Source organism: Gastrolobium bilobum, unplaced genomic scaffold, assembly GCF_033153095.1.
Source record: "Gastrolobium bilobum isolate Gb01-03AN ecotype WA unplaced genomic scaffold, APGP_CSIRO_Gbil_v1 utg27207, whole genome shotgun sequence".
Lineage (NCBI taxonomy): Eukaryota > Viridiplantae > Streptophyta > Magnoliopsida > Fabales > Fabaceae > Gastrolobium > Gastrolobium bilobum.
In genome coordinates this window covers 79,360-93,101 of record NW_026895489.1, presented here as the reverse complement: position 1 = coordinate 93,101, position 13,742 = coordinate 79,360, and the positions used below count along the sequence as shown (strand labels likewise).

Genomic DNA, 13,742 nt, shown 5'->3' with positions numbered 1-13,742 from the left:
AGGGGATTTACAAGGCTCGTCAAGGTCATAACCGTAGCTGCTTCCCGAGGATCTTCCTTGTCACCTTCATGAACGCGGGAAAGAGCATCGGCCACCTTGTTAACAGCTCCTGGGTAATATTCTATAGTGTAGTCAAACCCCAATAGTTTTACCAAGAAGCGCTGCTGTTCTGGTGTCTGAATTGTTTGTGCCATCAATTCCCGGATGCTTCGCTGATCAGTCCTGATGGTGAAGCGATTTCCCAGAAGATACTGCCGAAACTTGGCTACACTCTCAGTGATGGCGAACAGCTCTCGGACATATGTGGAGGACTGTTGCATCTTGGGGGACATCTTTCGACTGAAAAATGCAATTGGCTGATCTCTTTGGCTGAGGACTGCACCAACTCCAGTACCTGAAGCATCCGTGGTCAGAACAAAGGGTTCTGCAAAATTTGGGAGAGCCAAAACAGGAGCATGTGACAAGGCTTCCTGTAGTTGAACCATAGCCCGAGTAGCCCCCTCAGTCCAAATAAAAGCATCCTTTTGTAGTAGACTGGTGAGAGGTGAAGCAATCTGAGAAAAATCCTTAACAAACTTGCGGTAGTAGCCCGCCAACCCCAAAAATCCTCTCAACTGTTTGATAGTTTTAGGTGTCTTCCATTCGAGAATTGCTTGAATTTTTCCCCCATCAGGACGTACCCCACTTGCACTCACCACATGACCCAAATATTCTACCTCCCCTTGAGCAAAAGCACATTTGGTCATCTTAGCATACAGCTGGTTTTCCCTTAAACACACCAAAATCGACCTCAAATGTCCCAAATGCTCCTCCATGGTTCGACTATAAACCAATATATCGTCAAAAAACACAATCACAAATCGTCTAAGGAATTCTTTGAGCACTGAATTCATTATCCCTTGGAAAGCGGCAGGGGCGTTTGTGAGGCCAAAGGGCATAACCACGAATTCATAGTGACCCTCGTGGGTACGAAAAGCAGTCTTATAGACGTCCTGAGAAGCCATACGGATTTGATGATACCTAGATCTCAAATCCATCTTCGAGTATACAGCAGCCCCTGATAATTCATCCAACATTTCATCCACCGTAGGAATGGGAAACCTATTGGGAATAGTAACCTGATTCAAGGCCCGATAGTCAACGCAGAACCGCCACGTGCCATCTTTTTTTTTTAACTAGTAAAGTTGGTGAAGAAAAAGGACTCAAACTGGGACGAATGTAGCCACTGGTTAGCATCTCCTTGACCATCTTTTCAATTTCGGTTTTTTGAAAATGAGGATACCTATAAGGTCTAACACTCACTGCTTTACTTCCTGACTCCAGGTGTATTTGGTGGTCCTCTTTCCGTGGTGGGGGTAATCCCTGGGGAATGGAAAACACTGTTTGGAACTCATTTAAAAGATCTTGAACTCGAGGGTTCAGATCATCACCCCTGACTGAAGGAGCTGTAATTTCCTGTTCTACCGCATGCATTTGGTAGCAATAAGCAATGGAATCAGAGGGAGTGAGTCTCCTCAGTTGATTCAGCTGTATGGCTTCGACTGTGATGTTGGGTTCCCCTTGTATCGCCACTGACTGTTCCCCCATTTTGAACTTCATAATCAACTCCTTATAATTAATGGTGACATCACCCCATTCCGACAACCACTGCACACCGAGTACCACCTTCGCACCTTGGATTGGCAAAACATACAGGTCAGGGAAGAACTGATATCCTTGCACTTCGATGGTGACCTTCTGACACACTCCCATGCAGTCTAGGGTAGCCCCATTCCCTACTAACACCTGAAATTTGGTTTGCAGGTTGGATGGCCAAGCCCAAGAACTTCACAAGCCGATCCTGTATGAAGTTATGTGTAGAACCACCGTCTACTAATATTTGGACTGCATACCTAGTGATAGACACTAGGTATAGACACTAATTCACAAGCCAAGACATTTGTAAGCTTTGATTCCTGCATACCTAGTGATAGACACTAATTCAAATCTGTATTTTATTACTGTCAATTGAGAAGAAACGAGACGGTTACAAGTTCTATGGCAATTCGAGGTGCCAGCAACTCCAGAAATTGAGGTGAAGAAGAGAAGAAAGCAGTTATGCCTATCAACATACATGCCTCCCACGGTTCCCTCTCTCTGACTATTAAAAGACACAATTACAATGCAAATGGGCTACTTCCTATTATAGGCCCAGAAACCTTACTAAGACTCTCACTTATTAACTGGGCTCGCAAGACAGATGGCCCAAGACCCTAACTAACCCAATTCAGTCTATAGACCCCAACTAACCCAATCAGACCATAGAACATCTGATTGCCACGTTACTCTTTCTAGACATAGTCCTTCATCCACCTTGGTCGGTCACGTCTCCTCCCTCCCCTTCGTGTCTCCATGTCTCCTTCCCCATGTGTCTCCTGCTCCATCTCAGTTACTGCATGGCTGAGGTCCGCATCACCTAGTTTCTTGAAATCAAATAATGGCACTATCACCTAAATTACAGAAAGCATTTTCAAAATAAGAATTACGAATAGGGCAAGGAAAAATGAAACTCTTTTGTATCATTTAGTTTAGGTGGTAATTTTTCCGGAAGAATGGCAGAGGATCCTCCAATTTTTTCTTGTTTGCAAATATTTCCTACAAAAACAAGCCATATTTGGCCTTTTGGGAGATGGCTTCGGTGAAAGGGATGTTAATGTGGAGTTTCTTGAACATCTATAAAAAATTGTAGACTATTGATCTAGTTGGCTGCCCTTCAACCGTAGAGAGATGTATTGTTAATTTGGTTGGCAATACACTTTACTAGCGGGAGGTTGTACAATAACTTCATTTCCTTGAGTCCTCTACCATTGAAATTTTACTCACTCCTTTAGATTGAATTTCGTTTTCCTAGAGTGGTTGCAACCAATTTCTTTCCACTTCTTAGATGATTGCCACAGCTTGTTCCGTTTATGGATATCTCACTCTGCATTATGAAAATTTCCAAACATAATTAGTTGGTTTCACTCTACTTTTAAGCACATTTTATGGCTCCTTTTAATAAAAAAATTACCTTTTTTAAGCTTATGATGACTGAATAAAGTTCAATCCGCTCAAATTTCAAGTGCAACATTATTGGATTTAATATCGTCATGTGTTGACTGTTTTAGTTTGAACCCCCATTGTTTAGTCCACTTTTGTACCCAACTAAAAGAAAACAGCCATTCACTCATATAAGACGTTACTATCTTGTGTTCGGTAGTGATGATGTTATCTCAGGAAAGATATTTGGAGATAACATATAGTTCCCTCCACTGCACTAGATATTCAATTTGGATTTTTTATTTTGAGATATAAAATATATAAATAAAAAAATGTTGGAAATGAATTATAACTATTTAATTGTTATAATTACAAATTGAAAATACTTAAAAAGATATACATAAAAAATATATCAGAAATATTTAAGAATATTTAAAGTGATTTATAAGTAGATAGCATAAAGTTAGAAGGTATTTGAAGGCAACTATAATAAAAAAAAATTGTTTTTGCAATTTAAATATTGTTTATCTTCCAATTTTCAAATAATCAAACGTATTTGCAATTTTATCATTTTTATATTTTTATTTACACAATTAAAAGAATAATCAATTATTATTATTTTGGAAAAACAAAAATTATACACCAAAAGTGATAAACGCCTCATACCATCTAGAAGATTATATGATAACAATTACACAAACCGTCAAAATATGTGGAAAAGAATTTTCGTCATCTCATTTGGGAACATCTCTTCAGCTCACCTTTTCGATAGATATCCTTCTTAGACGGACTTAAAATTCCAGATTGCTCCTCAACCTTCTTAATGAGAAGCTTCAGTAGCGGAACCTTTAATAGAGTTCTACGAGACCCCACCATGATCAACTTTCTCTATAAGCACAAAGCATACAAAACTACTTATATGAGACAAGTCAAAAATTAAACATCTTCATAACAAGTAAAGAAATATTCCTGTGAACATAAAAAAGAATTGATGTTCGTGATAATTATTAGAAAAAAAAAAAAAAAAAAACTGTTAATGCTACAGAAGAGAGTACCATATTGCAGGGAAATGCTTGTCTTTTTGTTTTGTTCAATTCAACCTTGAGTTGTAATGATAGAAAACTAACCATTGGATGCAACCATATATGTTTCAATTTTGCAACAAAATTACGACATATTGAAATACAAAGTCAAATGTGTCGAACGTAATATATATGGCACTAAAGTCATGATTATGTTGGTGAAGTATGACATATATGAAGATAACAAGTTGAATTGAGAAGAAAAAAAATCAAAACAGAAGAAAAGAAAAGAAAACACAACTCTAACCTCTGGCTCGCCACTAACCTATTTTGACCCGCCTACATGCGGGGTGAATTTTGTTGGATTGGCAAGTTGAAATATACAACCCGCCCTGACCTGTTTTGGCGAGTTGAGGCCCATCAGATTCAACCCACTTTGCCAACTCTCTAAGGTGCCAAATGGGTGTATTCTGCCATGTTATGAGGTGGAGAAAAAGGGTGGTGCATTCACCGGTAGTCCTAGGATGAGTGTAGGTAAGAGGCGGAGAATGCAAATGGCCATAGGTCCTTCCTTTTAGGACACGAAAATGGTATATGTAGGTAGTTGTGAAACGTTCTAGAACATGTATGATGAGTGAGTGGTTCCTGCAAGTGAGTGTGTGCCAAATGTGGGGACATGCACATTACTGGTAGTGGAAATTGGTTTTACAGAGGGGCAAAATATTGGTGACAAGAACTTTGTCCAGTAACGCTGGTGGAAGTAGGCTTCACAAAGGGCCCAAACCACCTATCTAGAACATAAAGTAAGAGAATTTTTTATTTCAAGAGAAATTCTCTTCATGATAAAATTATGAATTATATTGTAAAGAACCTTGGGATACACCACCCCAAAAGCTAGCTCAAAGGGTGGGAGTGCCCAAGGTCTTATAAACTCCACATTAGTTGCACATACAACCAATGTGGGACTATATATCTCAACACGCCCCCTCACACGAGAGCCCATTGGGCTTGAAGGGTGGACAATGCACAGGCCCAACTACCTGTGCGAAGAAAGAAATTCCACCGGAAAGAAAGTGGAGGGCGGCGAGATTTGAACCCAGGACCAGGACACAAGGCTCTGATACCATGTAAAGAACCTTGGGATACACCACCCCAAAAGCTAGCTCAAAGGGTGGGAGTGCCCAAGGTCTTATAAACTCCACATTAGTTGCACATACAACCAATGTGGGACTATATATCTCAACATATATAAAGAAAAAATAGTGAAAGACCCTTTTCATTTATTTAATGTTGTAAATATTAGAATTTTATCTATTTATTTGTATTAGCTAGAATACTCTATAAGTGTATTTTGGACTTATCCGATTAGGTCTTTCAATACTCTGTAAATAGGCTCTTGTACAGATCTTATACAATTCAATAATATACAAATCTTCTTTTCTAGTTGGTATCAAAGCTCTCGATTCTGAGGGCTCTGCTTCCTCAAATCACCACCTTTAAAAACCAAACCCTATTTGCCTCTCGCCACCACAAAGCTGTCGCCGGAAAAAAATTTCCGAAGACCTTTTGGACCATGAGGACCCCTGTATCATTCTGTTTTCTCGAATCTATCATTCTATGGAGGTTTCTTTTTCATCAGACGACTGGAACAGCTAAAAAAAAACCGTACTGTTCACTCGACACTATTCACGCGCACTATTCACGTGTATTGTTCATAAAAAAAAAACAACCAGAAGAGAAATTTATTTTATTTTACTGTTCATCGCCACCAGCCACTAGAAAATTTTTCCATCCCTGATTATGTCGGATGTTGAAGATACTTCAACCAGTCAATCATATGGTACACGCTTCATTAGAATTACCATCTTAATGGGAAAAATTATTTGCAATGGTCCCAGCAAGTTCGTACCATCCTTAAAAAGCGTCATAAAATTACTCATCTTGAAGGACCATCTCCTGCCAAACAGATCCAAAATTTGCTGACTGGGATGATGAAGACTTTCTTATTATGACATGGCTATGGAACTCTGACTCCTGAGGTTAGTCAACATTGCATGTTCTTACCTACCGCTCTTGAGATCTAGGATGTTCTTAGATAGACTTACTCAAAGAAGCAAGATGCTGCCACCTACTATGACCTGAGGAATAGGATTTTTTTTCTACCAAGCAAGGCTCTCTCTCTCTCTAACAGGGTATTATGGTATTATGAATGGGTTATGAACTGAGCTTGATCAGTACCAGAGTTTGAAGATGGAGTGTAGCAAAGATGCAGCCACTCTGACCACCTCCATTGAACGCAATAGGATCTTTGATTTTCTTTGTGGTCTCAACTCAGAATATGACTCTATTCGAGTTCAAATTCTTGGTAAGGAAAATTATTTTCTCTTAAGTTTTTCACACTGTCAGGGGTGAAGAAAGTCGCAGGGCTGTCATAATGGATACCAAAGTGCCTGAAAGATCTATTATGCTCTCATCTAAAGTTACTATTCCAACTCCTTCTGATTCTGAGACCACTGACTGGTCTGCTATGGTCTCAGCTAAGCCACCTCCAAGGCCTTTTCCTCCTAAGCCTAGTAAAGAGGGACGTTGGTGTAAATATTGTAAAAGAACAGGTCACACAAAAGAGGTTTGTTACCGTCTTCATGGAAAGCAACAGGTTCAGGAGAAGCTTGGTAAGTCAACCTCACGTGGTCAGTCCTTCTTTTCCCCCTCAGACATTTCTCCTGTGAATGAGACCTTTCAGTTGCCTGGTGAGTTTACTACTATTCGTCATGAGGAATTGGAACGACTTAGGTCTGTATTTGAATCTCTCAATAAGCCTTCTAGTACTGGTACTTTGGCTATGACTGGTAAGAACTCATGCACTCATTCTTTTGTTGCTTCTTGTATTGATTTCAAAACTTCATGGATTTTGGATTTTGGTGCTACTGATCGTATGACTTGCTGCACTGACCTTTTTCTTTCTTATAATCCTACTGTTGGTATCTGTACTATAGTCGTAGCTGATGGATCACACACATCAGTTGCAGGTTCTAACATTAAAATCCAACCCTCCTTGTGTCTCAAGAATGCTCTCCATGTTCCCCAACTTTCTACCAATCTCCTTTCTACTCATAAGCTTACTACAGATTTGAATTGCACTGTAACTTTTTTCCCTACTCATTGTGTTTTTCAGGATCTCACCACGGGAAAGACGATTGGAGTTGCTAAGGAGCAGAGTGGGTTGTATTATCTGGTTCCAGACTTTGCTGCAGAAGGTACCAAGGTTCAAACTTTGATGACTCGTCAGTCTACTTCAGATTCTCTTATTTGGCTTCATCACAAGCGCTTGGGTCATTCTCCTTTTAGTTTACTTAAGTCTATGTTTCCGTCTTTGTTGGTATCTCAGTCTGTTGAGTCTTTTAATTGTGATGTCTGTCAGTTTGCAAAACATCATTCATTCTGATAATGGTGCTAAATGGTTGTATTATTCATTCTGATGTTTGGGGACCTTCCAAAGTCCCTAATGTTTCTAGTGCTAAATGGTTTATCTCTTTTATTGATGATTATACTCGGATAACATGGATATTTTTTATGAAAGATAAGGCAGAAGTGACACAGCTGTTTATTCAGTTTTATTATATGATTGAAACCCAATTTGGTAAAAGTATCAAACGTTTAAGATCAGATAATGGTACAAAATATGTTAATCAGCGTCTTTCCCAGTTTATTAAAGACAAAGGAATGACTCATGAGCTCATATGTGTGGATATACCCCTCAACAGAATGGGGTTGCTGAAAGGAAAAATCGACATTTGCTTGAAGTCACCAGAGCATTGTTGTTTCAGACATCTGTGCCCAACTCTGACTGGGGAGAAGCTGTATTAATTGCAGCTTATTTGATCAATCGTTTACCCTCCTGAATCCTTGGCCATGTAAGTCCTGTTGATCTCAAGACTTTTCTTTCTTTCTGTTCCTATTATGCAGAGTCTCCAATCTCGTGTCTTTGGATGTGTTGCCTTTGTCCATGTCCATAAACACCATCGGAGTAAATTAGAACCTAGATCCCTTAAGTGTGTCTTCCTTGGCTATGCTCCCAACAAGAAAGGATACAAATGTTACCACTTTCCAAGTCGTAAATTCTTTGTCTCTATAGATGTTAGCTTTCATGAATCTGAGTCCTGCTTTCAACACCATCAGCTTCAGGGGGAGAACAGTATAGAAGTGTTAGAAATAATATAATATTAAATAGCATTGTATTATTTATTATTCTGTTATTCTAGCAGGTTATTTGCGCTTGGCCCATTAGGTCATTTAACCTCTTTAAATAGAGGTCTTTTGTACAGTTCTATACACAATTGAATACAATACACATTCTAACTTTCAAGTTGGTACCAGAGCTTGTGTTCTGGGAAACCTAGCTTCCGCATAAAACCCTTCTCTCGCAGTGCATCATACCGACAACCTTTTTTTAGCTCTAACCCTTAATTAGTCACCAAATATTTATCCTTAACCTTGAAAAGTCAGAAACCAGCCTCCTCAACCTTAGTTAGTCAGAAATCAGCCTCCGTTTGCCGTCAGAACCGCCGTTTGCTACTGTTCACGATCACCGAAAAACTTTTTCGACGACGATTTCAACCGGAACACCTGCGATCAGGCTCTCCTTCCTCCGGCGACCGACTCTGTGGAAGGCCCATTACCGGCGGCCAGCTCACGCGCAGGTGACCTTTACTGCGCGTGGTGCTCACGCACCGCCTGTCACCGGCGCGTGAGCACTGTTCCGGTGAATCCAGCATAGAACGACTCGCCCTTTTCTCATCTTTCCAGATTTGTTCTCCGTTCGTCGTGGGTCTCGTCCATTAAGAAGATATCAGTCAAAAACATTCTATTTTATTTGGTCATCTGTTGTGGGTCTCTTTCCAGCACTGTTTCGTACGTTTGGACATTCTGTTTGTTTACTTTTGCATGATTTCTTGTGAGTTTGCAGTTCTTTGCTTTTATCTGGTCATTCTTTTTATATTTTTTGTGATGGAAGGCTTAGGTAGTGCGTCCAAAAACATTATTGGGGTCATCTCCAGTACTACCCCCTCCATTACAACAATGAAACTGACCAGATCTGCTACTTACAATACCTGGTCTACCTCAGTTAAGATCTGATTTACTGGTCAGGGATACGATCAATATCTCACAACCAAGTTTGCCGATCAGACACCTGAATGTGAAAAGACTGATGCTCAGCTGCTAAGTATCCTCTGGCAGTCCATTGATCTGACAATTATAGACATTTTCATTCCCTTTGAGACCTGCTATGACGTATGGGAGGAAGCTAAAAACCTTTACACCAATGACATTCAACAGCTTTTTTCCATTGTTTATCAGATAATGGAATTGCACAAATCACCAGAGTCTCGAATGGAAACTTATATTGGTAAGATTCGTTCTTTGATGCAAGAATTCTTAGCTATGCTACCTCATGCTGCAGATGCCTTTGCATACAAGAAGCAGGTGGAGCGCTTCTTTATGGTCGCAACCCTCTCTGGTCTTTCCGAGGAGTTAGAAAGTGTTCGTGAGAATATTCTACCTAGTGCTGGAACTCCTAGCTTGTCACACACTTTCCAACGTCTTTTGAATCTTAAGGATAAATCAACAGCTCCCACATATGTGCCAGCTACCGATTTCACTGCCTTCTTTTCTCGTTTCAATGATTTCAATTGGAACAGTGGACGCGGTCGTTGACGTGGCCGTGGCCGTGGACAGGGTGGCCGCGGACAGAGGCCTCGTTGCAATTATTGTCAGAATCTTGGACATTTTGAAGAACGCTGCTACAGGAGATACCCTCACTTGAAACCACCGACTGCCGACTATGAGGCACTTCTCAAGAAGGTTTCCTCTCAGCATCCTACTCAAGACACTGGTAATCATGTTGCTTGCCTTTCTCAATCATCTCTTGGGCCCTGGATAATAGACTCAGGTGCCACTCACCACCTTTGTGGTAATAAGGATCTTTTCACTTCACTTTCTTATTCTAATAACTTACCCTCTGTTACTCTTGCTGATGGCACTAAAGCTCTTGCTCGTGGAATTGGGGAAGCCAACCCAACTCCCTTTTAGCTTTGAACTCTGTTTATTATATACCTGGCATTCCTTTTAATTTAATCTCTGTTAACCAGTTGATTCATTCTCTTTCATGCACTGTTACCTTCTCTAAGAAATCCTTTTCTATGCAGGATCCGGGTACGGGGAAGACGATTGGAGCGGGCATTGAGTCACGAGGTCTATACTATCTGATTGCACCACCTTCTCCAGTAGCAAGTTCTCTCACAGAGTCTCCTCAGCTTCACAATCGTCTGGGTCATCCAAGCCTCTCCAAGCTTCAGCATATGATTCTTTTTTTATCCAGTCTTAAGTCTTTAAATTGTCAGTCTTGTCAGCAAGGAAACAATCCCCGCGTGCTTGGTTTGGAAGATTTACCAAAGTTATGCTTTCAATGGGATATAAGCAAAGTCAAGGAAATCATACTCTCTTTTTTAAACATTCTTAGGAAGGTAAGACCACTGTCCTTCTAGTTTATGTTGACGATATGATTATAGCAGGAGATGATATAGATGAGAAATGTGCTTTGAGAAAAAGACTGACAGCTGAATTTGAAGTTAAAGATCTTGGAAATCTGAGATATTTTTTGGGGATAGAAGTTGCTCATTCAAAACAAGGCATTTTTATTTGTCAACGGAAGTATGTTCTTGACCTCCTTAAAGAAGGAGGAAACTCGGATGCAAACCTTCCAGTACTCTGATTGAGCAGAACCATAGACTAGGAAGTAAAACTGATAGCCCTCCAGTTAACAAAGGACAATATCAACGAATAGTCGGAAGATTGATATTTCTAGCTCATACTAGACCTGAACTAACTTATGCAGTTAGTCAATTCATGCATGATCCAAAGGAGAAACACTTGCGAGCTGTGGACAGGATTCTCCAATTACTGAAAGGCACACCAGGCAGAGGATTATTGTTCTAGAGAGGAGCAAATCTCTCCTTAGAGGTTTATACAGATGCCGATTATGTTGGATCTGTGACTGACAGACGATCTACTTTGGGCTATTGTATGTGGTTGCTAGATCAAATGCAGAAGCGGAATTTCAGGCCATGGCTCAAGGGATCTATGAGTTATTATGGCTGAAAATCATTCTTGATTATCTCAAGGTGAGATATGAAGGATCTACGAAGTTATTCTGTGATAACAAATCAGCCATCTGTATAGCCCACAATCCAGTCCAACACGATCGAACCAAGCATATTGAGATTAATCGTCACTTCATCAAAGAGAAACTCGATAATGGCCTGATTACTGCTCCATATATCCCTTCTGGTCATCAATTGTCTGATGTCTTGACTAAGGGTCTACCTAATGATAGATTTCAAAAGCTTACTAGCAAACTGACAATGATAAATATTCATTCCTCAGCTTGAGGGGAAGTGTTGTAAATATTAGAATTTATCTATTTATTATTTGTATTAGCTAGAATACTCTAGAAGTGTATTTTGAACTTAGCTCATTAGGTCTTTCAGTACTCTTTAAATAGAGAGCTCTTGTACAGATATTATACGATTCAATAATATACAAATCTTCTTTTGTAGTTTTAATATAAGCATTCATTCAAACAAAAACCATACCACGATTAATGATGCTTAATTATTATATCATATAGTGAAATAGTCTCAATTAAAAGGTAGAAAGAGTGTTTGAGCATAACAAAGCTACCTTGGCACGAGTAAGAGCCACATTAATCCTGCGCCAGTCTCCGAGCAAAGAAGCAACACAACTTGTTGGGTTTTCACTAGATCTTACAAAAGACACTAATATACAGTCCTTGTCTCTACCCTGTACAAACAGACGACGAATTTATATGTATCATTATCCATGTGTATCATGTTTTTTTAAAGAACAAAAAACTTAATTGAAATGAAAAGACAGAAGCCCCTGAAATATGCCGTAAATGTTAATGAAATGGTAAACACTACACTATTGTATAAGAGGACTGGATTTTTGTAATGCAGGCTCACAAGTTCAAGGGCCTAATTGTTGGCATAATTCTTAATATTTGCTTCAGACTTACCTGGTATTTGTCAATGGTGTGTATCTCCAAGGAAGTTATGCAAGCAGCATGCCGGATGAGGTTTGCCTGTGAATTATAGGGAGTGATAATGCCAATATGTTCTCCTCCAATTCCATTTGCAACCAATTCCTTAGCAACCTATATAAAATGAATGGAAAAATGTTTACAGCGTGAATCTTTAATCAAAACACGGAAAGGGACCAATTTGACCAACCCACACAATGTTCTACTTTTGGGTTTGGATGTCAACCTATTTCCAAGAACAGATGGTCACCATCATATTTACCAATAAAGGATGATTTTGGTCCCGAAATATTCAAGTGCATTGATGATGCTAGTTAACTAAAATAAAATGAAGTGAATAAGTTTTATGTCAACCAATACAATGTCCAAGTGTATTGACCACGCATAGAGGATATTAAGCAAGTAATAAGAAAATTTAGAGACAATAAAGCTATTATTTTTGCTATTGCACGCAGCCCCATCCATAATGTTTAAAATGATTTCAGTGTTTATTGTCTCTCTAGCATTAATATCAATGATTAATTATGGATTATATTAACATTTAGTCAAAATATTCCTTGTTTGGTTGACACACTTTGACAAAATATTGGTAACGTAATATCAAATAATGGTTTATATTACTTTTATTTGGTTAATCCAAACCATCAATGCACTTTGTAAGGAGGGATATTTCTGGAAAAAAATAATCCTTCACAGTACACGTTACCAACTCTCAAGAGGAAATATGTTGAGAATCAATTTCCATGGTCCAACACTTAGCCAGGCTGGCTAGGTCTTTTTCCTACAAAAAATGTATCATCTTGAAAATGACATACCTCGGCAATTATGTGAGCTTCAACGGGGTTATTTACATTCTTCTGATCTCTTGCCTCTAAAGCGGGCAACTGGTCTAAGATGGGAAAAATAGAAATTTATATAAGCAATCCCATTCACAATGACCTTGAGGATAAACGATGAAAAAAGAAGTGATATTTACAAACCAGTATCAATAAATATCACTGGCCTTCCTGGATTCAAAACCTGCATGTGTTCATACAAACAGAAATACTTAATATAATTTATTTTACCTCAGCATAAGTATTGTTAATTGTGACAGTCATAAAAAAAATTTCCATTGAAGAAGATTTGGAAGTTCACTCACTCAAAATTTTATTTAAATGGAACTTTACTCATCCATATGAAAGAAAGGATTTAATGAAACACTGAGAGTACATTATTTAACAGAACTGAACTGTATTCGTATTATACAATCTATATTTTTCCGATTAGAGAATACATTATTTATAGGTGTAGAAGTTACAAAGCTTAACAACTACACATCATCAAAACTCAAGAATCACAACTGACTCTGGTACAGGGTGCGTACCACTTGCTGTTTCCAGATGAGTTTTCTCATCAAGGCTCACTATAACCAAGTGAAAAAATGTGACTGGAGGTCACCGTAGGAGTGGGAACAGACACAGGAGCTGGTGAGGCATAGGGTTGCTCAAGGATGGAGAGCCTGCCATGGAATGGACCATTCAAGCTCTTGATTCCATGAAAGAAACTGAGGAAGTGCAGGAAAGTGAAAGAAAATGATAGGT

General features: G+C 39.1%; 1 protein-coding gene across 1 annotated transcript in view; it reads right to left on the bottom strand.

The window, feature by feature from the left end:
* Positions 1-3,681: 3,681 nt before the first annotated feature.
* Positions 3,682-13,742, bottom strand: part of LOC133313818 (DNA replication ATP-dependent helicase/nuclease JHS1) — a 61,744-nt gene continuing 51,683 nt past the window's right edge. Inside the window, exons 30-34 of the mRNA XM_061515220.1 lie at positions 13,140-13,179; positions 12,975-13,048; positions 12,136-12,273; positions 11,781-11,900; positions 3,682-3,906 (exon numbers count right to left, since the gene is read on the bottom strand). Coding sequence (XP_061371204.1) covers positions 3,748-3,906; positions 11,781-11,900; positions 12,136-12,273; positions 12,975-13,048; positions 13,140-13,179 — 531 coding nt within the window. The 3' untranslated portion in view covers positions 3,682-3,747. The remainder of the gene's footprint in view (positions 3,907-11,780; positions 11,901-12,135; positions 12,274-12,974; positions 13,049-13,139; positions 13,180-13,742) is intronic.